We start from the raw sequence: 25,799 nt of genomic DNA, 5'->3' as shown, positions 1-25,799 counted from the left end.
TGTGTAAAATAAATGGAAAAGATCGCCGTCTGAACGCCAGATATTACGCCGTTATTTTCCATAAGTTCTGGTGAAAAAAAAAAAACGCGTAAAAAATGACGCCGTTTTTTCCCGCCTGTTTTACACAGCGAAGTGTGGTGAATTTTCTCGCTGTTTTTTACACAGCATAATAAATATGCCCCTAGATGATCATTTGAATTAAGGTCTCAAAAGGCCTGGAGTGGAATCATTATCTCCCTCATGTCATGTCTTATAAAGCTTTTGTTTCTGGCCTTAGCATATTATATATCCCAAAATGTGGCTGAGGCTTTTCTATTCAGGGGCTGTAACTTGGCTGCACAATGGGCACCTCACAGAATGAGCTCCTGGCAAAGCATTTCATGTCTCCATTATTTATTGCGGGAGAGTTTTAGCACTCAGTATTATCCGAGAAGTGCCCTTATGGCGTGCTCACAGCATTCACCTTTCCAACTTGATTTTAGCGCCGGGACCAAAGGAGAAAGGGCTAAGAACATACAGTGTTGCTTGGCTACAGCGCCTAAGGGCGGGGGGCTGCGTCCCAGCCAGGGGCGGCTCATTAGTACAGAATAAACCGTTACCCTCGAGAGAAGGAATTCTTCTGAGGAACAACCGGTATTTGCCACTGACACCATACAATTCCCGCCTCTCCCCTGTAGCAGGGATCTCCATAGCAACCGGTAGTTGTAGGAAACCAGATGCCTCTTACGTCACATTCGCGCTCCCGTCGCGCCGGTAGCAGCATGCAGTGGGCGTGGCCAAAGTGTTAAATGGCGATGTGACAGTGACCTGTGGGAAAGGGTTGCGCGGAGAATGGAGGGGATAATGGCGAGAGGGGTGGATGTGCGCTCCCGTTCCAAGCAGTATGAGAAGCTGGAGTTCCTGGGGGAAGGCCAGGTGGGTGCTGCTGCGTGGGGTTCCGGGTCCCTGTGGGACACGTGGGGCTTTACTACTGCGCAGAGATGCTTAGTGGCACTGTATGTAATGTCGTGTAATTGGATACTGCTTTACGGCTTTTATCCTGGCATTACATAGTGCTGTACCTGTAGTATCCTGGCATTACATAGTGCTGTACCTGTAGTATCCTGGCATTACATAGTGCTGTACCTGTAGTATCCTGGCATTACATAGTGCTGTACCTGTAGTATCCTGGCATTACATAGTGCTGTAGCTGTAGTATCCTGGCATTACATAGTGCTGTACCTGTAGTGTCCTGGCATTACATAGTGCTGTACCTGTAGTATCCTGGCATTACATAGTGCTGTACCTGTAGTATCCTGGCATTACATAGTGCTGTACCTGTAGTATCCTGGCATTACATAGTGCTGTACCTGTAGTATCCTGGCATTACATAGTGCTGTAGCTGTAGTATCCTGGCATTACATAGTGCTGTACCTGTAGTATCCTGGCATTACATAGTGCTGTACCTGTAGTATCCTGGCATTACATAGTGCTGTACCTGTAGTATCCTGGGGTTACATAGTGCTGTACCTGTAGTATCCTGGCATTACATAGTGCTGTAGCTGTAGTATCCTGGCATTACATAGTGCTGTACCTGTAGTATCCTGGCATGACATAGTGCTGTACCTGTAGTATCCTGGCATTACATAGTGCTGTACCTGTAGTATCCTGGCATTACATAGTGCTGTACCTGTAGTATCCTGGCATTACATAGTGCTGTAGCTGTAGTATCCTGGCATTACATAGTGCTGTACCTGTAGTATCCTGGCATTACATAGTGCTGTACCTGTAGTATCCTGGCATTACATAGTGCTGTAGCTGTAGTATCCTGGCATTACATAGTGCTGTAGCTGTAGTATCCTGGCATTACATAGTGCTGTACCTGTAGTATCCTGGCATTACATAGTGCTGTAGCTGTAGTATCCTGGCATTACATAGTGCTGTACCTGTAGTATCCTGGCATTACATAGTGCTGTAGCTGTAGTATCCTGGCATTACATAGTGCTGTACCTGTAGTATCCTGGGGTTACATAGTGCTGTACCTGTAGTATCCTGGCATTACATAGTGCTGTACCTGTAGTATCCTGGCATTACATAGTGCTGTACCTGTAGTATCCTGGCATTACATAGTGCTGTACCTGTAGTATCCTGGCATTACATAGTGCTGTACCTGTAGTATCCTGGCATTACATAGTGCTGTACCTGTAGTACCCTGGCATTACATAGTGCTGTACCTGTAGTATCCTGGCATTACATAGTGCTGTAGCTGTAGTATCCTGGCATTACATAGTGCTGTAGGTGTAGTATCCTGGCATTACATAGTGCTGTAGCTGTAGTATCCTGGCATTACATAGTGCTGTACCTGTAGTGTCCTGGCATTACATAGTGCTGTACCTGTAGTATCCTGGCATTACATAGTGCTGTACCTGTAGTATCCTGGCATTACATAGTGCTGTACCTGTAGTATCCTGGCATTACATAGTGCTGTAGCTGTAGTATCCTGGCATTACATAGTGCTGTACCTGTAGTATCCTGGGGTTACATAGTGCTGTACCTGTAGTATCCTTGCATTACATAGTGCTGTACCTGTAGTATCCTGGCATTACATAGTGCTGTACCTGTAGTATCCTGGCATTACATAGTGCTGTACCTGTAGTGTCCTGGCATTACATAGTGCTGTACCTGTAGTGTCCTGGCATTACATAGTGCTGTACCTGTAGTGTCCTGACATTACATAGTGCTGTACCTGTAGTATCCTGGCATTACATAGTGCTGTACCTGTAGTATCCTGGCATTACATAGTGCTGTACCTGTAGTGTCCTGGCATTACATAGTGCTTTTAGTCTGGCATTACATAGTGCTGTACCTGTAGTATCCTGACATTACATAGTGCTTTTAGTCTGGCATTACATAGTGCTGTACTTGTACTTTTTTGGCACAATTGTTATGTTTGGGTTTTATCTTCCCTTAAACTCTGGCAGGTTTCATAAATGGCAGTGACAGTAAAAGCTGCTCAGGCAGTCCCGTCAGTGTTGGCTCTGCTGTGACAGAGTAGAGAGGTGTATATAGGAACTGACAGGAAACTGTTTCCCACTCATATTGTTCTGAAATGTTCTGTTTCTCAGTTTGCCACAGTTTATAAAGCAAGAGACAAGAATACAGATAGAATTGTGGCCATTAAAAAGGTATGTTTCTTACTGCTTTCTTATTCACAGCTAAATGCTTTATTAATGTCATGTACCCTGCATGTTCTGCACATTATATGTTACATGTTCAATGTCGCAAACAAATTGTGCTTTTGCCATGCCCACACTGTAAATAAGGGTAAAAGGGTAAAAGACTATAATATTGGAGACTGATAGCATCTTGTAACGTGTATAAATGCAGCAGCCATCTTGTATAATAGGAGGGTTGTACAGGGCAGCATAGAAACACCCACATTAAATCTCAGGTGGCCCTACCCAACAGTAATTATACACATCCAGAATAATGTCAACAATAGCGAACAACACCGAAGGAGGAAATGGTACAAGAGAGAGGGTATATACTATTACAACACTAACACAACAGCAATAGGCTGCAGTATTGTGTTCATTAGTATATTATCAGATGATAATACATACCCATCCCCTGTATCTCTGTATCAAATGTTTGTGTGTGTGTGTATATGTGTATATATATATATATTGTTTGTTTGTTTGTTTTAGTAAAGCAGCAATCTGTTTTTTTTTAATTCACGTTTATAGGCATAGGCAAGACTGAACCAGAAAACATAGAATCTATGGCTCTAAGCTCTATTAAGGCACATGTGGTTTTTCTTGTTGCAGATTAAACTGGGACATAGAGCAGAGGCTAAAGATGGTAAGTGCTTATTAGCCAGCTACATATATTTCTACCATAAGAAAAGTAAATTACTAGGGGTAGATCTAGAATGTCAATATGGCGGCACTTGAACCAGTGTTGCCCTGGTTTTATTTTTATTGGTGCCCTTTTTTTTGCTTCATGGTTTTTTCATGTTTTTTTTTTTCTCATGGTTTAATTTTTGTGAATAGATTACAAGTCTTCTTATGACGTTTGTTTTTATTTCAGGTATAAACAGAACAGCACTCAGAGAGATAAAGCTGCTGCAGGAGTTAAGCCATCCTAATATCATTGGCGTGAGTAAAGTTTAAATAATGTTAACTCGGCACTAGAGCCAGGGCCGCCATCAGAAATCACGGGGCCCCTCACAAAAAAAATTTCTGGGCCCCCCTCCCACCAGTACAAAGGACTCACAGACATGAGCCATTGGTAGCCAGCAGGCCCCCCCTAATACATTGGTAGCCAGCAGGGCCCCCCCTAATACATTGGTAGCCAGCAGGGCCCCCCCTAATACATTGGTAGCCAGCAGGGCCCCCCTAATACATTGGTAGCCAGCAGGGCCCCCCTAATACATTGGTAGGCAGCAGGGCCCCCCCTAGTACATTGGTAGCCAGCAGTGCCCCACTAGTACATTGGTAGCCAACAGTGCCCCCCTTCCCCCAGTACATTTGTAGCCAGCTGTGCCCCCCTTCCCCCAGTACATTGGTAGCCAGCGTCTTGTTCAGCTCCTCCGGTGTCTTATGCGGCAGCGGCTCCTTCGCGGTGGCTTCGGCAAGGTCCTTCCTGGATGACACCGCAGCGCTTCTGAGAGCCGACAGAAGACAGGCCCTTTTATAAGGTTGCGCCCCGTGCGTACTGACGTACATGTACGCACGGGGCGCAACCAATAGGATTACCCGCTGGCCACCAATGACAGGGCCCGGAATTGATTAAAGGGGAAAACTTTAGCACGGCCGGGCCCCCTTTTAAAGTTAAAATCATCCGGGCCCGGGACGATTGTACCCCCTGTGCCCCCCTGATGGCGGCCCTGACTAGAGCAATTCTATTTACATTGTATTAGATTGAAAGAACTACTGACTGTATTGATGTTGCTTATCATAATTTTGGGCTTATCATGCACAAAGCAGTTTCTGCTGTGAATGTATGTGATATCCGCTGTCTTAGCAGGGGTTTTTAAAGTAAGCCTGGATGTCATTGCTGGTGAGAAACTCACAGGGCTGCTTTATATGGGGAAGTTACAACAACCCTATACAATAAAACCAATCAACCAACACATTTGTCTTTGGACACTAAAACACACAGGGGTTATTAGAGTTTGCTTTGTATTGTTCCACCTTTGGCACATAGGCAAGGGGCTTGACCTGACAACCCAGCATCTTCTGTTGCTAAATGTGTAGCCTGTGAAGTTAAATTTACCACATAACAGCCCAGCACCCTGTGTAGGTAACTGTGCCACCTGATTGCTCAGCACTCTTTGTAGCACTCTTTGTAGTTAAAGGAAAACTATAGCCTCAAACAATGTAGGTCTCTATAAATCTGTTGGGTAAGTATTCATTCTGTGGATATAGTTTTACTTTAACTGTGCCGCCTGACAACCCAGCACCCTGTGTATTTAAGATAAAACTATTTTGAAGCTTCTGTCAAAGCTAAAAATCTCCATTGATTATCCACAGGTTACGTCAGTAGGGAAAATAGATATTTTTCTTAAACTGCAAAAAAAAATGTTTGTTTTTTTTTGTTTTTCTTTTTAGCTTCTGGATGCTTTTGGACACAAATCAAACATAAGCCTGGTGTTTGATTTTATGGAGACAGATCTTGAGGTGAGATATGGGGGGCTGTATACAGTTTTAGCTGGGAAGGCTAAATATGGGCTGTACACAGACTGACCTAAAGCTAATGTGAGACTTCGTGGATTCGCTGCTGGTGTAAAAAATTAACCTCCCAACTCCCTCTTGCGGCTCCCACTGTCTCCCAGGGATACTGCGCAAAAGTGCGGATGAGAGGGCTTTATTTTACCCTAAAATACTTATGATGTAAAAGTATTCGTACGTGCACTTCTGTGAGGGGATCTGCAAACATTTGTGTTTGTGATCAGTTAGCTTAAAGTGGTAGTTCACCTTTATATTCACTTTTAATATAATGTAGACTGATATTCAGAGACAATTTGCAATTGGTCCTCTTTTTTTTTTTTTTTTTTTTTAAAGGTAATTTTTTTATTAACAACAAACAGACAGTTGTGCCAAACATTAGTAGTGTACATTTCCCAATAGTTTAAATTGGTTATACAGATCTGCAAGACATACTACATAGAGATGTAATTCCACTTTGCATATAAGACTTGTTGTATAGAGTTAGTCCAACCCTGCCTCAATCCACGGGTTCCAGATCAGGTCAAACTTAGCCTGTGTTCCCCTTGCTTCTGAGGTAAGTTTAATTAGTGGGATTGCTTGGTTTACCAACTGTGTCCATGTTTTTATGGACGGTGGCCGTGCTCCCATCCAATGCATGGCGATGTTTTTCCTAGCATAAAAAAGAAGGGTTCGGTACCGATTTCTGGCGTAACTGCTTGGAATAATGTCTTCTAGTATTCCAAAAAGGCATATGGAGGGAGACGTGACATGGGGAAAGTCCAGGTTATCAGCTCGATTTTTTAGGATTTTATACCAGTACCTGGCGATGTCAGGACAGCTCCATATCCTATGGAAAAATCCTGCTGGTGAAGCATTGCATCTGGGACATGAGGGGTCTGGTTTCCTCCCCATTTTGTGTAGCCTGTACGGTGTGATGTATAGTTGGTGCATAATTTTGTACTGTACCAGGCAGTCTCTGGTTGATATTAAATAATTGTAGCAGTTATCTGTTGCTTCCTCCCAGACCTCAGAGGTCAGTTGTGGAATGTCAGTGAGCCATCGGGTTCTGGCTGTTTCAAATGGCCTGGGTTTGGTAGAAAGGAGAATACTGTAAATATGTGATACTAGTTTAGGAGCCTCAGGCTTATGGAGGATATGTTCTATGTCGAGTGATGTTATTTCTGGGCTAAGTGTAGCAAATTGGGCATTGAAAGCATGCCTGAGTTGCAAATATCTATAAAATTGTGGTTTTGTGGGCTGGCACCTCAAGGATATGTGTTCATATGTGGGGAAGGTAGAGTTTATCAGCAGGTCCCCGAGGTATTTGAAATTTTGAGTTGGCCATAATATAAATTCTTGCAGGTTTCGGAGATGTGGAAGGTAGGAGTTCCCCCATATTGGGAGCCTAGCTGAGACCAGTGGTGGGTCTCTTTTATATAGTTTCAAGGCTGCAATCCAGTTCCTGTATGGCACCGAGAGAGTGGTGGGTACTTTGGGGAAGTCGTTTACGTGCCGGTAGGGAAAATTGTTCATCCCTTCTATTGAGCCCAGAGTAAGAGCCTGAAGTGTCATGTTTGGGTTGTAAGGGTCTGGGAGGAAGCACCAGTGCAGATAGTATATCTGTGAAGCCATATAATACAACTGTAAATTCGGGAGCGCCAATCCTCCATCTGTGTAGGAGGCAGTTAATTTTTCCCATGCAATACGAGGTTGTTTATTACCCCACAGAAAAGGAATAAGTATTTTGTTAATAGCTTTGAATACTTTGGCAGTGAGATATACTGGAGCATTGTGAAAAATATAGAGAAACTTTGGTAAATAGATCATCTTAAAGATGTTGACTCGCCCCCATAGAGTTAGTGGGAGTTTGGCCCAGTTCTCCGTGTCATTCGTGAGAGACGTTATGATAGGGTTTAGGTTGTGGGGTATATATTGATCAAGTCTTGAGTGTACTGTAATGCCCAAGTACTTAAAGGAAGAGACCCATTTGAGGGGAGTATCTACTGTCAGGGCTGGGGGGTTTGGATTATCTAGAGAATAGAGGACCGATTTTTCCCAATTTATTTTTAAGCCTGAGAAGTTACCAAATTGGTTGACTGTTTGTAACAGAGTAGATAAGGATGTGTCGGGGTCAGCTAGATATATAAGTAGGTCATCTGCGAAAAGTGAGACTTTTTCGGTTATAGTTTGATACGTGAGACCTTTGATAGACTGTGATTCTCTAATGAGTATAGCCAGGGGCTCGATTGCTAGGGCAAATAAAATAGGGGATAGGGGACATCCCTGTTTTGTGCCCCTTGTCAGGGGAAACAAGGCCGAGGTGATCCCATTGACCCTGACACATGCTTTTGGAGCATTGTATAGAAGTTTTACCCATGCAATGAATCTTGGACCCAGGCCAAACCTTTTCAGTGTCTCCCAGAGGTATGGCCATTCGACTGAGTCGAATGCCTTAGCAGAGTCTAGAGAGGCAATGATTCTGGATCCTTTCTCTGCGTGTGTCAGTTGCAGGTTAGTAAATAAGCGTCTGATGTTAAAGGCAGTGGACCTTCCTGGCATAAATCCTGATTGATCGGGGTGTATGAGGTCAGCTATAACCCTTTTTAGCCTATTAGCCAGGATTTTTGCTAATATTTTTGCATCGGTATTCAGGAGGGAAATAGGGCGATAGGAGGAGCAATCGGCTGGGTCCTTCCCTTGTTTAGGGATCACCACTATTTGGGCTTCTAGTTGGGATGGGGGGAGCGTCTTGTTGTCGTATGCATATTGTAGGGTTTCCAAAAGGTGAATTGAGATTGTTTTTGACAGGGCTTTATACCACTCTGCGGGGAGTCCATCGGGGCCTGGGGTTTTGTTGGAATGGCCTGCTCTATCTCTTGGGTGGATATTGGGTGGTCTAGAAGTGCCCGGGAGCCTGGGGATAGTGTTGGTATAGTAATAGTGTCTAAGTATTGGGAGAGTTGAGTAGGGGTATACTTTACTGTGGAGGTGTACAGTTTTTGGTAGAACGTTGCAAATTCTTGTGCTATGAGTGAGGGTTCATTGACCCATGTCCCTGTTGAGGTTTGGATTCTTGCTACTGCAGAGGGAGAAGTTTGGGCCTTGGCCAGAAAGGCCAGGAGTTTCCCGTTTTTATCTCCTTTTTCAAAGGTTCGTTGGGATTGGTATAGGATAGCTTTTTTGGTGAGGTCCTCTTTTATTTTTAATGGTTTTTCAGTTATTTAGCTTTTTGTTCAGCAGCTCTCTATTTGGTATTTCAGCAGCTATCTGGTTGCTAGGGTCGTTTTTACCCTAACAACCAGGTAGTGGTTTAAATAAGAGATGGGTATATGAATAGTTAAGGGGCCTGCATAGAAAAATAAGTAATAAACAATTAATTAGGAAGACCAATTGCAAAGTTGCTAGGAATATGCCAACTGAAAAGTGAACCACCCCTTTAGACGTGTTTACGTTAGTTTTATAGCAATAAAGGCAGTGGGTACTGACACCCCAGGCACATTATATACAGTGAGACGCAGTCTGTATTTACTAAACCAGCACATTATATGCAGTGAGATGCAGTGGGTACAGATGGGAAATATTTAGGCCCTGGCACTATAACACTGGCACTGATACACAACATTGGCCCAACTGTAACTAACTAGAAATGAACAAAACAATGACAAAAGTTAAAAAAAAAAAAAAAGTGAGTGCAAAAAACAACAAATATATAAAAGCACAATAAGTTTTTTCAGGGGGAAAGCGTTAACTTAACATCCATCTGTTAGGGTAGGTGATAGGCATATTATAGATGTCAGGTCAGGCCAAAAAAAATTGAATTTCAGCTAGTGATTCATCCTTTAGAACTGTATAGTGCCTGTGTATAGTACCTGTGTATAGTACCTCTGGGAGTGGGATGAAATCTGCAGCAAAAGTTGAGAGTTGGTTCTCAGGTAAAGTTACAGTCTGCAGATTGTTTTTTTCAGTCTTTATTTCTGCACTGCCTTCAGTTTGTAATATCCCGAGCCCTGTCTGCATCTGTGCCTTCATTGGTCAATTTTACTGTCTGTCAAGAAAGCTGTGCTCTGATTGGAGAATCCACAAGAAGAACCACCCTCTTGCATATAAATCCCCGCTTGCTGCCCCCTCTCCTACTTGAGTGCCAGCAGGGAATGGGGATTTATATACAACAACAGAGGAAGCAGACAGCCCCCCACAGCTACAGGGACTGCTTCCTCTGTTGTTACACTACTGTCTGATGTGCTATATATGAGCAAAAGCTCCAGTTTAGGAATCAATTTAGATAAAACTGCTAGGGATGCATCAAATACTGAACCAAATCCTAATTAACATATGAAAATTAGGCTACGGAAGGGTTACATTTTAAAAACTTTTGTTTTTTTACTTCTGTGTTCATGTAACCAAGTCACATGATTTTAAGGATTAGGATCGGCCAGACACTTGGCTTTGGCAGAATCCGAATCCAACTGAAAAAGGCAAATTCTTTGCCAAATACTGAACCAAATTCTGGAATTGGTGCATCCCTACTTATAACCATGATAAATGGATATGACAGATTTGTCTTGATCTTCTAATGTTTGTTTTGTGTAGGTTATAATAAAAGATACCAGCTTGGTATTAACTCCAGCTCATATTAAATCATACATGCTGATGACTCTGCAGGGCTTGGAATACTTACACCACCTCTGGATCCTGCACAGAGTAAGTAAATGTCTTATTACAAATGTCAGTCGATTGTGAAGATGCAATGATTCAAGGGTGCCTGGCACATTACATTTCCATATTAAATATTATATTATAGATAACAGACATTGCCTTCCTGCTTTCAATGTACTACAAACTTTAGGACACCAGATTTGATATTCATGCACTGCTGTGATTTGGAATATTGCAAGTTATAAAAACTCTGCTCTTCCCTTAATTCAGATATTTTGTAGCTATGAAAATTTGTAGAACATTCTCATTCAAACCTAAATATTGTGATATGGTGGCACATGCTCTTATAGAAGTGACATGTGTTCCTTTGAGTTCTTGTACTCTAGTTTGGCTCTTGGATATGAGAGCTACACTAGGAGGCACTTTTTATATGTTTTATGGGCAAAATTCCATTTTTTGTCCTGGAAGAGGGTCTCACTAAGAGATGAGGCAGTCTGTCACACGCTGTATCCCACAGAAGGTCTCTTTTACAGTATATGGTTATGTATAATAATGTGTTTATTTTTATAGGACTTGAAGCCAAATAATTTGCTGCTGGATGAAAATGGGGTCCTTAAACTTGCTGATTTTGGTCTTGCAAAGTCATTTGGGAGTCCAAACAGAATATATACTCATCAAGTAGTAACAAGGTAGAGTTTTTCTATACCCCGGAGTGGGCTGCAGAGTATTGTAGGCACAACTACTTTATATGTTAATGCAGGTGAATGGGGAATGCTTATGGGGGTTATTTTTGTTTTTTCAGTTTTTGTTTATTGGTTGTTTTTACATAGGAGACAAATGTATACTCATCCCAGATACTGAACCCTGTACGCAATAATGTAGCACTCTCTCTAGTCAAAGGACATGTAACCCCCCCCCCTAAAAAATGTAATCCGTGAACAGCCTAATTTAAAATATCTAAATGCCTGCCAGTGTTGAAAGGTTAATAGTAAGGCTGCATCCCTTAATCACTTAGGATAACTTCTCCTCTACCCTGCTTGGCCCTCCCCTTAGGAAGTGACTTTGGCTTTTGGCTTCTGAGCATGCTCAGTTATATTCAACCAGTCAAGAGATGGCAGTGCTGGTTTCTATAGAAACTCTGCTCTATTTGTGTACTCTGCTGGGGTGTTCTGTCCTGAGCTCTGCTTAACCAATTAGTGCTCAATCCAAGCAGGACTTTTGTTAAAGTAAGTTCTGCCTCAATAAGCCTGCATTCTTGATGAACTTTACAGTGAATAAGTATCTTTGCGCACATGTAATGTTAGGCACCCCCAAGTGACTTTAATCGCTTACCTTTTACCCCGGGCTGGTGCCCCTGTTAGGAGCAAACCACACCAGCCCGGCGTACCTGCAGCGAGCGATTTCTTTCTTCCTGCTGCCAGCAAAATCCCTGGGCCGGCGCATGTGCAGTAGAGTGAAAAGCTGACTTTTTTGTTAAAGTCGCAACCAGGAAGAGGAAACACTCGCTGCAGGTGCCCCGAGCTGGTGCAGTTTTCTCCTAACAGGGGCACCAGCCCGGGGTAAAAGGTAATCGATTAACGTTACTTGGGGGTGCCTAACATTTTGGCACCCCCAAGTGACTTAGCCCCTCCCTCTCCTTTAAATTGGTATTGGAGTTGGTGAGGAAGATGTAGTTACCCCATTCATTGTATTTGAATTTTTGAAGCTTAATGTAAACTTTCTAAAACTGTCTGAAAATTAGTGTTGATGTTTTTAATTAGGTTAAGAGACAGTGACCATAAGCTTGTGTTTTATAGGTGGTACCGATCTCCTGAGTTGCTGTTTGGTGCTAGAATGTACGGTGTGGGAGTAGACATGTGGGCAGTTGGCTGCATCTTAGCAGAGCTGCTACTTCGGGTGAGTTACAGACACTTTTTTTTTTTTTTTTTTGCCATGGTTGTCCTAATCATGAACCTTTTACCTGTGGAACTACAAATCAGATCACCATAGTAACTAAGGTTTAATTTCTGTAATGTATTTTAAAAGGTGCCCTTTTTGCCTGGGGACTCTGATCTAGACCAACTTACAAGAATATTTGAAACTTTGGGAACACCAACAGAAGAGCAATGGCCGGTATGTAAACTCACAGTTGAAGGGAAATAATCGCTTCTGCTTTTTACACTATGTATAGATTCTGCATTCTGCCACATGGTGGAAACAAGAGCTGTAACAGCAGAGAATGGTTTCTGCTAAAATGCTTGAAAAATGACAGTGAAGCTGGCCCTTCCTATTGCTATTCTCTAGGAGCACTTTCTCCAGCCTGCATTTTTTTTATACAAACTTCTTCACAAAGGAAACAGGAGAAAGTGGGTTAAAAAAAACACAGCACAAAATCATAAGATTATAAAGGAAAGATAAAAAAGACAAAATAAGGGGAAAAGGTAGAGCTCATATATAGGAATAGTGTCTGTTTAATAATATATATGCTTTATCTGTTTTTTTATATATGATATTTAATATATCTATTTTTTTAAAATTGTACAGGGCATGTCCAGCCTTCCAGACTACGTTGCCTTTAAAAGTTTTCCAGGGACACCGCTCCACCATATTTTTATTGCAGCTGGTGATGATCTTCTTGAACTTTTGCAAGGCTTATTTACCTTTAATCCATGTGCACGATGCACAGCATCCCAGGTATGTAAAGTTGCAGCATTTGCTCACATAAAAAAAAAAAATTTCTAGTGTCCAAACGCTCTGTAGTGGTCAAAAAAGAAAATACATATGTTTGGTAAGGACCAGCAGCACTCTAAAATATAAAAACAACAAAATATCTTTTTTTCACATACCACTTGTGTGTCCATATATTACTATATATATATATATATATATATATATATATATATTACTATAAAATAGCTGTACTATAAATACATTTTATCGTAAGGGATAAAACAAAGTAACAGCCAGAGTTGGCAAGAAAATAGTTTTTGTTTTTTTGAGGGTCTCTTTTTGTTGAGAAACAACTGTACTCCTATCACATTTCAGACTCCGATTTGAACCCCATGCCTGTTCCCATGTAGAACGCAGCATGGATGCAGCCAATTCAGATGATCCAACTTGGTTGCTAGGCATGCACTCATTCATGCTGAGTTCTGTTATCTGGCCATGGCATTGCTTTGTGACATTTAGAGGCCTATTTATTATGCTGTGTAAAAAAGGCCTCAAAATTCTCCATGCTTCGCTGCGTAGAAAATGGCGTAATTTCTTTGTGTTTTTTTTTCTGGCAGAACTTACGTAAAATAACGGTGTAGAGTCCATTTATTTTACACAGATTTTTACACCATTTATTTGGCGAATTTCACTTTACACAGCATAATAAAAAGGCCCCTTACAGTGGTAGAGTTACATGCCAGGATGTGGTCATCCAAGAGGTTGTTTATGACCCCCAGGTTTCTAATGTTGACTCATTGCTTGACATCATTGTAAGAATCTGATTCTCATGTATTTATTATGTTGTATAATTGTCCAACTATAATAGCGAAAGCTGAACAATGCTTCTGTTCTTGGAAAAATATTGGAGAAGGGTGTTAATTCTGTTTTTACATGCTGTGGAGCTCTGGGCTTTTAGCTTAGTTGTACATGGGTTATCATCTGTACCCACATATGTGGGTACAACATTCTGTAGTGATACATGGGCAATATCCTTTCCAATTAATAAAAAGAAGTTCTTGGTGGCAAAAAAAAATCCAGTTGCTGTAATTTTCCATTATAGGATAAAATGCCCATTGTGCCAACAGCCAGCTAAATATGTTCCTGCTTAACTTCTGGCCAGATCATTATTAATTCATTAATAATGGGCAAGGCTACACATTTCCATTAGTGATGAGTGGATTTAATAGCTAATAAGGTTCTTGCAGTTCTTACAAAATCTTACTTAAAGCAGTTTTTACTGGAAAAAAATACACATTTTGTGTGAAATTAGTTTTTAATTATAAAGTGTCTTTGTCTTAAAGCAGTAATGGTCTCCTTGATGTTCCCACAGGCACTCAGAAAAAGGTATTTTAGCAACAGACCGGCGCCAACCCCAGGAAGCCTTTTGCCAAGACCAAATTGTTCTGTAGAAGCGTTAAAGGAGCAGCAAAATCTCAATCTAGGCATAAAGAGAAAGCGGACAGAAGGCATGGATCAAAGTAAGTGTCAGGCACAGCTTGTTTGCTGCTGCCTGGGATTCAGAGTATTTGGGCAGAGAGCCCTGGGTTCTTGGATTCAGGGCACTGTTTTATTAAAGATAAAGAAGCCTCATGATTGACAGACAAAGAGCAAGGCAAGTTAATAACAAACAGTGGCTTTTATTAGGCACATTCCAGGGAAACTAAGCACTTTTACTCTAGCGAATAATATTGTATTGTTTCATTCATGCCTACTTTTAGGCTTGTGTTGCATAGTCAGAAGGCACCCAGTTGTAATAAACAATTTGAATAGAGTTGCAGAGTCTTCCTGAATGTATTTGCTTTTCATATAGGCATATACAGTAACAGTATTCTAACATATCCCAAAATTTCCTGTACTTTGGTCTGTTGGTAGAGAATGCTGGTAGCTGTGGTCTAGCGGCAACATATGAAAAATCCTACTTTTCTTTTTCAGGAAACAAACAGAATACATTTGTTTAAGCGTATTTTCTGACAAGCTATAATGGATGATGTCCCATTTCTCAGGAGACAGACACACATGTTTTTTTCTATGCCAAACTGCTACACATTTTTCTCATCCATTTACTTTAGTTCCCCAGGACTGAGGTTATCTTATTGTATTAATATTTAAAAGATAATTTAAGAAAAATCTATGTTTTTGGCTATCCTGTCTTGTAATGCAGAAGAGTAGAAGCCAGGCCTGAATTGTTTACCTGTTTCCCTTATCTTGTTTTATGTTTGTGCAAGTAACCTGGGCTTTTGTTTCTCTCTTTTAGAAGACATTGCTAAGAAGTTGAATTTTTGAATGCAGACCATGTGCACCACATGCATAACATGAAAGAAAACTGCTGCTATAAACTAGATGTCAGAGAGCGGTCCATGAAAAACTTGTAATATATGTAAATACTGAGTTACGTGGTTGGTAACAGATTTAGTCATTAAAATAATAATTTCTAAAAAAAAAAAAAAAAAAAAAGGCTTTAGTTTTGTTTTGGCAATTCAGTGAATTTAGGTCTTTATGATGGCACATTCTTTCTAACCTGCAATAACATTTCCCTGATCTGAATAGATGCTCAATGGTTTAAAGGAAAGAGAAACCTAAAATACACTGTTGGTAACATGGTGATGAACAGCTGGTTTCTCCCGTGTTTATATAAAATCTGATGAAGCCACAGAATTGATCAGTCAGTTGTACTAGAACACTGTCATGACACCTTCTGTGCGGACGAGCCCTTCTGAAATATAGGCGAGGCTATGAACCACAAAAATACTTCATTAAATATATACTTTTTATGTTTATGGCTCAATTTTAAAGGCCACAATGGAATATTGGAATAATAATAAATATATTATTTGGTTAAGTGTATTTCATATTCCGATTTTAGACTAAAAGAGACCCTGGTCTCTAGGAAGGTGTTTTGGATTCAGCTTGCAGTTTAAGTTTTTTAAGTCTTTAAGAGGGGCCTGGATAAGTTTTTGAACAAGCAGAATATCCAAGGCTATTGTGATACTAATATCTACAGTTAGTATTACTGGTTGTATATATAGTTTATGTATGTGAGTGTATAGATTGGTAAGTATAGGTTGTGTGTGCTGGGTTTACTTGGATGGGTTGAACTTGATGGACTCTGGTCTTTTTTCAACCCTATGTAACTGTCTCTCAGGCTGGCTGGCCCATAAGCTTCTCTACCGCTTCCTTAAGCTCTCCTTTTGTGATAACAGTTTCATTATAAGAAGCCAGAAAAGGGAGTGGCCTAACAGAGCAGGGGGCATGGTATGACCTCAGTGAGGTATGGCTAGCCATCTCTATAGTAGGGACTGTACAGATATATTCCTTATACTGCCCCTTACTTGCTAGACTGTGACCACGTAAGCATTCCCTTCCAGTAAGCATATTTCTGCAGGGAACCTTGAGGGGGCATAATTATGCATATAGTACTGGATGTCGGTAATTCAGTAAACTGAGGTTTGTCTGTAGAAGCAGAATCTACAACTGCTTAAAGGAATACTGCAATGGGAAAACATGTTTTTTTTAAAAACCCATCCGTTAATAGAGCTTCTCCAGCAGAACCCGGCATTGTTATGTTTTTCAAAAACACAAACAGATTTTTTTTATATTTAATTTTGAAATTTCACATGGGGCTAGCCATATTCTTCATTTCCCAGGGTGCCACAGCCATGTGACCTGTGCTCTGATAAACTTCAGTCACACTTTACTGCTGCGCTGCAAGTTGGAGTAATATCACCCCCCCGCAGCCGATCAGCAGAACAACGGGAAGGGAGCAAGATTTGCTATGTAAACAGTGTCATTTAGAAATAAAAAGTAAACCATAAAAATCATGACAGTATCCCTTTAAGCGAGTTTAAAGTTACATACTTGTTTCATAAAAATGAGAACAATAATACTCAGTTATACATTTATATTACAAGAAATACTCAATCTATATAGGCTTTTGCTAGCATGAAATCACAGGGAAATATGGCAGTGTGTTCTTTTTTGTACAAGGCCACATATAAAAAAGGTATAAGCAAATAATTTGGATTTTTTAAAAATATTCCCTTTTTCTTTGTAATAATAGAATAGTACATTGTACTCAATTCCAAATTATCCTTATTGGGGGCAAAAAAAAAATATTGGGTTTATTTCATGTTTGATTTTTAACTGATGTATGGTATGGGGGCCTAAATTACTGATAGATCCTCTATCCATAAAACCCCTGGTCCTGAGTATTCTGGATAACAGGTCCCCATAATTGGAAATTCATTTGTTATTCTGCCACTCACTGGAATGCAGTTTGGTTCATCCTTGCAACCAGTGAAAAGTTAGAATGAAAGATGAATAGTAGAGGGCCTGTAGAGAGAGAGAAGCAATAACAAAAAAAAAAAGAACAATTACAGTCAATTTGTTATTTATTGCTGGGGTCAGGGCCCCCCAAACAATTAGAAAGGATAGGCTCATAATTCAAAACCATACAAAATAATGAGGACCAATTGAAATGATGCTTACAACAGGTTCATGTGTATCATCTGAAAAGTGTATTGGAAGGTGAACAAAAAGCATTTTAAAATGGAAGCGTAAACAAGACGCTTTTGTACTAAAGGGGCTATATAGCAGGCTTAGCAACTGATTTTGTTATTTTGGGGGAGACCCCATGATGGATGTGCTGGTGTGCGAGATTTATGAGCTAAGCTGCAGCATCATCTGAATGGGAACTCATTGCTTGCACTTTCCAAGCAGCTTTTGTACATTGTTTTGTGTGCGATTACCATCCTATGGTGCCAAGACTTGTTCTATTGACAGTGTGCATAAGGCATTGAAAGACCACTTTGATTTTAAATGAATTACTTGGATTTTGTCTGCTTTTCCTAATTTGCATGTAGTTGGCTGCCTTCGGATAAAGCTCACTTACTGCTGCCGTGATCCAGGCCCTTTGCATTCTTGTAGGGAATAAAGGGCTGCTATGTCCGTTCTTGTCTTACAATTAGTCACATTGGCTAGAGCCATGAAGCTCTTATTAACCACACCAGCAAAGCTCTTTCATGGAACATTAAGCCATGTAATGGAACCTGCAATGGGCATTAGAACTCAGATTTAGTCTTTTAGTCTGGGAATTTAAACTGATCTCTGTGAGATTAAACAGACACAAAAATGGCTTATTTTGCCACAGTTTTCTGCAGTTTTTCTTGGGTTATAGATTGGCCAGTGTGATTTTCATTACTTTTAATTTGAGATAATTTACACAGGATGATTTTTTACTTGTAGATTGTTTTATGTAGTTAAACAAAGAATTATGGGAAGGGATGTACACAATCACTGCTTTGTTGCCTGAATACTGAATCAGCCATTAAAAATATTGTCAAATAAATTGAAGAGTTTAATTTGAATATTTGCTACTTGACGTGAAAAAATGCAGTTTATGGGGGCAGAAAATGCTCATCTATTCAACTGTTTTAGACAAGATGTACTAACCATATAATTTAACTGCCAAAAATGAGATATTAAAAGAAAACCACAGTAGTCTTTCTACTTCTGATCCGTAGGAACCATTTGCCAACCCTCCTTAGGCTCACAGAATCCTTCAATCCCCTACCTCACCTTGTTCCATTGTGAAGTGATGGATTCTGGATTCCCTGTTTCCAAAGTGGCTGGAGCACAGATCTGTCACTTCACAACAGTACAATACTTTTATCCTAAAGTGTCAGGTATATCTGTGCAAAAAGAAAATCTATCAGTCTGTGTTTCCCTTTTATAAATAATCCCAACTGAATGAGCTCCTGTCAAAAAGTGAAAGGGGTATTAAAAAATTGACTGTTTTTTTCCAGATTTTATAGTAATCATTTTTACATTGCTAATATCATGAATTTGTAAACTAAGGAGATCAAAAGCTTATTTTACTGATGTGTATCTGCTCATTTGCTTCCCACCATGCGATAAAACTGAGCAGCGAAGCATCAGAGGATTATTCCTGCATCGGTAAATGAAGCATTTGGTCTTCTGCTTGGGCTGAAAATGAGGGGATATGGCAATTTACACCTTAATACTAATAGCAGTGCTAAGTACTAAACTGACCTTGGATTCAGTGCAACCTACTCTTGTTCTGTCTGATTTATACAAAAGTCCTTTGTAAAGCTCATAAGGTTCTAGATTTTTTCTGTAGTTTATTTTACTCTGTACATTTACATTGCTTTATAGTTCTGTTTTTCATTGTCTGTACAGTTGCATTTTAATAAATATTATTGCCCTACAATACCATTATCATTAGCATTATCATGACATTTTATAAATACAGCAATGATCGAGTTTAATTCGAATTTATACGACTTTCAAGGTCAGAAGAAAGCCAATTTTGATAAATGTGCCCCATAGTGTATGTTTAATGTCAGAAAATACTCTGCCATTGGGGATATTTAAGATAACCTTTGCTAAACACCCAAAAGTCAAATCTAAGGCACATGACACTGTATTTTCTTGTACCTGATCCTAGTTCTCAGAGCATAATCATTTGCCTATATTGGCACCGGCCTCCTTCCTTTAGCCCTCCTTTACTTATCCCAGGGCAACCAAACCTAGCTGGTTGTTAAATAAAACATGGCTACATTTGCCTTATGTTCTTCCATCTCGCACTGGAAGCATTATAGAGGTATTGCAAATTCTCTTTGTATTTTGCAAAGTCCATCCATAATAGATATCTTACTCCACTGGTGATAATTATTTCACTTTCCACTGTGACCATTTTAAAGGGTAACTTTTTTTTCACCATTATGTGTTCCTCTGTTATAGCCTTTAGTTGGTTAACAATCACGAGAGTACTGAAAGCGTTACTGCTGGGTTGTTAGATTTAGGTTTCAGTGAGTGCTTTAGGTGTGAAACGTGTGGGTTTGCTACCAGACGAGCACACAGACCACAAGGCACATATTGCCTACAGCTAGCAGTAATGCGTACGTGGGTCTGATTATTTGGCAACCTCATCTGACTGAGGTATCTATCCAGACTGTTAACAAAGGGGTGCCAAGCTGGCAGGTGCATTTACCCTGCCCAAAAAGAGGTGGGATAAACCGGTGTGTATCCTCTCTTGTTGTCCTCAGCGTTTGTACTATCATTGAACATCTATATCTGCATTTGTGAGTATAACCCTGCATTGCTACTTGTCTTTGACAGTAAACTGTACTATAGTTCAACTGCAAGAAGCTTCTGGCGTCCATCTTTACTAAATCTGCACTACATAGCTACAGTGAGTTGCAGTTTCACTACACCCTTGGAGACCACATGGTCTCTTCCACCTAGCGAAGGCCTATCCTGCTCAAGAGAGTCGCATGTAACCCATGCTCTAAACCTATCACTAGCCTGGGTTTTGTCTAAATATAGCCAAACTAGCGTTACACTACCATGTAAATATCATTGTGTAGAGTGGATCCTAATGGGCAGCAATAATAGTTTGTTATAAATATTTTAGTAATGTGGAACACTACCAGAAACATAAGTAAATTATTTCATTGGATTTGTTTTATTTCATCATAAAATTACAAATAACAATTCACTTAATATAAATATTATATGAATAAATATTAGATTTATTATTATCATATAATTATAAAGTTCTGACATATTTAGCAGCACTTTACAAAGATTATATGTTGTTTTTCTTCTTTTGTAATTTTTCCCTCTTTTGTGTCTCTTCCTCGTCTTTTCCTCATCATCATATTAACCATTTTCTTTTTCACTTTCTTCTAAACTTTTTTGCTTTTTTGTGTCTCTACTTTGTCCTCTGTTTCAGTTACATATATAGTTACATAGTAAGTTGGGTTGAAAAAAGACATATGTCCATCACGTTCAACCATAATGCCTATATATAACCTGCCTAACTACTAGTTGATCCAGAGGAAGGCAAAAAACCCCATCTGAAGCCTCTCTAATTTGCCGCAGAGGGGAAAAAATTCCTTCCTGACTCCAAGATGGCAATCGGACCAGTCCCTGTATCAACTAGTACTAAGAGCTATCTCCCATAACCCTGTATTCCTTCACTTGTACTGAGAGCTATCTCCCATACCCCTGTATTCCCTCACTTGTACTGAGAGCTATCTCCCATAACCCTGTATTCCCTCACTTGTACTGAGAGCTATCTCCCATAACCCTGTATTCCCTCACTTGCTAAGAATCCATCCAGCCCCTTCTTAAAGCTATATAATGTATCAGCCAGCACGACTGATTCAGGGAGGGAATTCCACAACTTCACAGCTCTCACTGTAAAAAATCCTTTCCGAATATTTAAATGGAACCTCCCTTCTTCTAAACGGAGTGGGTGCCCTCGTGTCCGTTGGAAGGACCTACTGGTAAATAAAACATTAGAAAGGTTATTACATGATCCCCTTATATATTTATACATAGTTATCATGTCACCCCTTAAGCGCCTCTTCTCCAGTGTAAACAGACCCAACTTGGCCAGTCTTTCTTCATAACTGAGACTTTCCATACTCTTTACCAGCTTAGTTGCCCTTCTCTGGACCCTCTCTAACTCAATCATGTCCCGTTTGAGCACTGGAGACCAAAACTGAACAGCATATTCTAGATGGGGCCTTACCAGCGCTCTGTAAAGGGGAAGAATAACCCCCTCCTCCCGTGAATCTATACCCCTTTTAATACAGCTCAAAACCTTGTTTGCCCTTGCAGCTGCTGCCTGGCATTGCTTGCTACAGCCAAGTTTATTATCTACAAGGACTCCAAGGTCCTTCCCCATTAGGGATTTGCCTAGTGCAGTCCCATTAAGGGTATAAGTGGCTTGAATATTTTTACATCCCAGGTGCATGACCTTACATTTAACCACATTAAATCTCATCTGCCACTTAGCCGCCCAGATTGCCAGTTGGTCAAGATCCTGCTGCAAGGATGCCACATCCTGGATAGGATGTTTTTTTTTTTTTCTTTTTCACAGTTTTTTCTTTTCGGCCTCCAATTCTTCATTTTCTTCATTCTGATTCACTGTGTTTGTCTTCTTTTTGCCTTTGGTGAGCTATTTTGCTTCACCTTCCTCTGCTTCCTTTAATCCATCTTTTGTAGTTTTAGGTTCTCTGTAACAGGAAATAGGAAAAGAATAGGATAAACGGTTTGTTTTATTGGGGTACAACATAAAAAAGAAAAGGGGAAAGTGATACTTACTTCTTGAAATATCGCCTTATTACGATATAATAGATTAGCCCTCCAGCTGCTAACAAGCCAATTAAGCATCCCCCAGTGAGGATTATTTGCTTATTGGCGCCTTCCATTACAGCAGCAAAAATCCCTTTATCAATCTCTGAAACTATAGAAGATTACAGAATATTATTAGAATGTATGCTTGAGGTTCAGCAGATACAAAAAAACATTAGGCATTTTATCCTACAGAATAGCATGCATCTTCCATTGGGAGGTTAATAAACAAACAGTATGGCAGCACACATTTAATGTATGTTTTCAAAATGGAGAGAAGGAAAGTTTGGCGCATACAATAAGTTCATATTTACTAATAGTCTCAGCAAGGGAAAGCTTGAAACATATAAAAAAGTTCATTTAAATCTTACCTGGTTCATCTGGAATGCACTTCACTTCATCGTCTCCTGCAAAAAAATACAATCAGTTCAGAATTGAAGCCTGCATCAGCATCGTTACAGAATGGACATTAAGGGGAACATTTATCAGCATTCGAGATTTTTTCTTTAAAAACTTGAATTCGAGTTATGGTTAAATAATGAGAATGTCTGGTAGTTAAGTGCAAAACCTGAAAACTTGAATGTAAATATAAAAATCTAAAAGCTTGCGAGTTTCTTTAGAAAATGGCAGTTGTCCCAGGCAAAGTCAAGCCATATTTGCAAAGTTGAGTTTTTTTGAGATTGTAAACTCATTTATTCCATTTAGAAAAACAAACTCAAATTCACTCAAACTCGAAAATTGATAAAAAATAATAAAACACTGGTCAAATAAAGGTTAATTTACTATGCAAATTGTGAATACCCATTTTTCATGCATCCAGCTGTTGTGAAACTACAATATCCCAACCCTACAGTTTGCCGTTGAGTTCACCAATATTTTACTATAAACCAATATATGCCGTTTTTCAGAATCTTTGATAAATTCATCATTTTAATCTATATACCAGTATAGATTAATGGCATTATGGAGGTCTAATGAAAACTGGCTCACAATGGGCTGCTATATGAATTAACCCTGCCTAGTATATAATGGATTAACAGTCAGTTCTTCAAAAGACTGATTCATTCTTCAGCAGCTCTATTATAAAATGTATGAATGAGTTTTAAGAAACATATATGCCTATGTATATTTGATATAGTAGACATAGTAGGTAGACCATAATAAAATGTTACCTTCATCAACAGGAGTGATGTTTTCTTTTCTTTTTTCTGAAAATAAAAATAGTTTTATATAATATTAAATATATAGAGTATGGAGCTTTTAATTAACTATCTGTGGGTGTTATTTGTCTGCTAGTTTTTGTCTGCTTGAAAGGATGAAATATATAGAGGAAAAGCTCATCATCGTCTCGCTTTGTACCTCTCATACTGTATGGCCACTGTGTTTGTTTACATTTTATAGCCCTACTATTTAGTTAATAGAATTAGCTATGATTTAATAAAGAAGCTATTAGAAACATATTTCATGTATTTGCACTAATCATAATTAGTGCAATTTCATCTGTTTCTTTACTGAAATATAGAATCCTTGATACCTTATTCACAAATAGTAATGTATTTACTAACGTAATATATGAGCTGATAAGTATATAGTTAATAGAAATAGCAATTAGGATTACAAGGGCCATGAGAGTGATTATATTGACAAGAGAAGCAGAAATCTTACTATTTGTGCGCTCTTCATCTGTTTCAATCTGTGCAAATGAATTTTCTACTGCAATGAAAAGAAAAAAGATGAATTAAATCCTTCTATAACTTCACCATAAATAAGTATAGATGAAATGGGCAAAAATGAGTTTATATCTCACCAGTAGTAACTTCATCTATATAAGCATCATCGTCTTCATCATTATTTAGAGTTGATTCTGCAAGAGAGGGAACAACTCATTATTCCTTAATCATAAATCCCACAGCTGCTTCCAGTTTTTGCAAATGAATATTTTAATTAAGTCAATTGATTTATATGTATTTGTTTTTTTCAAAAAATATCTCACTGTATGGTAGGAATTAGCACTCAGTTACATACATTCAGTTAATATAAAGTATTAATACAGATAATGGGATTGGTAGTTCACAGAAACATTAATATTGCGTATTCACTTGCAAATTAGTTCTAAATTGATAAATATTCTGTAAAACAACTGTTTACCTGTAGTTGGATATGCAGTTGAATGTATTAAAAATATTATAAAAAAAATTAAAAATAGTAGAAATCTATGTGTTTCCATGTTGAAAACCAATAGGAAATGACTGAAGATTTCAGGTGACTCCTAACTCCTCTTCAGCTCATTTGCATATAGTGTGATGTCACAATGCCTCACCAACTGCCTGCTTCAACCCTGTTCTGTTCATTGTGATGTCACAGTGTCACACCAACTCCCTGCTTAAACCCTTACTGATAACTGTCTCTATGTTTGTTTTAGCAGAGGCAATTCTCAGTATTGTCTATAATGGGCTATTTCCTGGTGTTTAGTGGCTGTGACAAATAGCTGCTACCAAGTAGCTCTATGTGTCTTTGCCCTTAAATTTCTTGGTAATAATAGTCCTTGTGGCTACTTCAGATATCCACCTTTGTCTTTTCAGTTATAGTACTAATACTTTTAACTAAAAGCTGGTAACAAATGTGACATTTTTTACAATTACACACCAAAATAAAAGTGTGGCTCAGGTACCTAAAGCCCTGAGCCTATTGCTTAAAATCTCTGTCCAATCCCTACATATAAGGGGTTTCTGTGAAGAGTAGTTAAATCACTGAAGGTTTGTCGTTGGCCCAGGTGCAGCAGCCCTGTCAAACTGTCAAAAGCAGACACAACATAAACTGTCAAAAGCAAAGCAGGGGGTTAGGCAAGTTTGAGGGGAGAGGCCAGATGTTTACAGAAATACTATAACAGAGAACTGCTGCAATGACAGGCCATTACCTCAGCTCTACCTAAACTGTGCCACTTTAGGATTAGTACAGCTATCCCATACCATACCAAATGGTAGTACTGCACTCCAACTGTCTGAAAGACAAATTGCCCAGTCCTTGGCACAATATGATGATATAACATGAGAATTCTTTATTTGAACACATAATGGGCCTATTTATCTTACAGGTAAACCAATTAGCTCCAGAAAAATGGTGTTAAAAGTTGTATAAAATAAATTACAAATTTATCAAGGTGTGTTTTACACCATCCGACTGCCGGATTTGACAATGTTATTTTAAACCACTTCAGACTTTGCATAATCCATTAAAGTGAATGGGAAAAATTCAAGCACCAAGTAAGTTCTGGTGAAAAAAAAGCAGAAGAAATTGAGATGAATAAATTACATATTCTCCCCATTGTATTTTCAAACTGTTGCTTCCGTTCTATTTACACCAGATTTCACACAGAGGTCCTCGATCGCGGAAAATCATTGCACAGCTTGATAAGTGCACCGTTCTTTACACAGTGGTCCATAGTGATGTGTGGGGTTTATTTTTTTACACAGTATGATAAAAAGGCCCCAAAGTGTAGCAGGCAGATGTGTTAGGGGGAAGCCACAGTTTTTTGACACTTCTTGGGTTATAGACTGGCCAGTGTGACTTTCATTACTTTCATCACCATTACCTTTCATT

The 25,799-nt window shown here is 39.4% G+C and overlaps 1 protein-coding gene and 2 long non-coding RNA genes across 4 annotated transcripts; 1 reads left to right on the top strand and 2 right to left on the bottom strand.

Annotated features, from left to right (window-relative positions):
• The first annotated feature begins 784 nt into the window (after positions 1-784).
• cdk7 (cyclin-dependent kinase 7) lies at positions 785-15,490 on the top strand. Its single transcript, NM_001017219.2, has 12 exons — positions 785-915; positions 3,105-3,164; positions 3,807-3,840; positions 4,069-4,136; positions 5,592-5,660; positions 10,281-10,391; positions 10,917-11,035; positions 12,143-12,242; positions 12,372-12,458; positions 12,870-13,019; positions 14,368-14,515; positions 15,292-15,490. The coding sequence occupies exons 1-12, from the start codon at positions 832-834 to the stop codon at positions 15,318-15,320; spliced, it is 1,059 nt and encodes a 352-aa protein (NP_001017219.1). The 5' UTR covers positions 785-831; the 3' UTR covers positions 15,321-15,490.
• Positions 15,491-22,013: 6,523 nt separating this feature from the next.
• On the bottom strand, positions 22,014-22,297 carry LOC116407908. The gene is made up of 2 exons (XR_004220596.1): positions 22,170-22,297; positions 22,014-22,081 (listed from the first exon to the last, which is right to left on the bottom strand). It is a non-coding gene; the product is annotated as an uncharacterized LOC116407908 (long non-coding RNA).
• A 275-nt stretch (positions 22,298-22,572) lies between these two features.
• On the bottom strand, positions 22,573-24,427 carry LOC116407907. Of its 2 annotated transcripts, XR_004220595.1 has the most exons (4): positions 24,007-24,427; positions 23,865-23,912; positions 23,372-23,407; positions 22,573-22,606 (listed from the first exon to the last, which is right to left on the bottom strand). It is a non-coding gene; the product is annotated as an uncharacterized LOC116407907 (long non-coding RNA). The 2 variants fall into 2 exon arrangements; XR_004220594.1 differs by having other exon boundaries at positions 23,865-24,427.
• Between the last annotated feature and the right edge of the window lie 1,372 nt (positions 24,428-25,799).

Source organism: Xenopus tropicalis, chromosome 1, assembly GCF_000004195.4.
Source record: "Xenopus tropicalis strain Nigerian chromosome 1, UCB_Xtro_10.0, whole genome shotgun sequence".
In the NCBI taxonomy this organism is placed as follows: domain Eukaryota; kingdom Metazoa; phylum Chordata; class Amphibia; order Anura; family Pipidae; genus Xenopus; species Xenopus tropicalis.
Note: the sequence above shows the minus strand (reverse complement) of the source record. Positions and strands in the feature narration are given on the sequence as shown.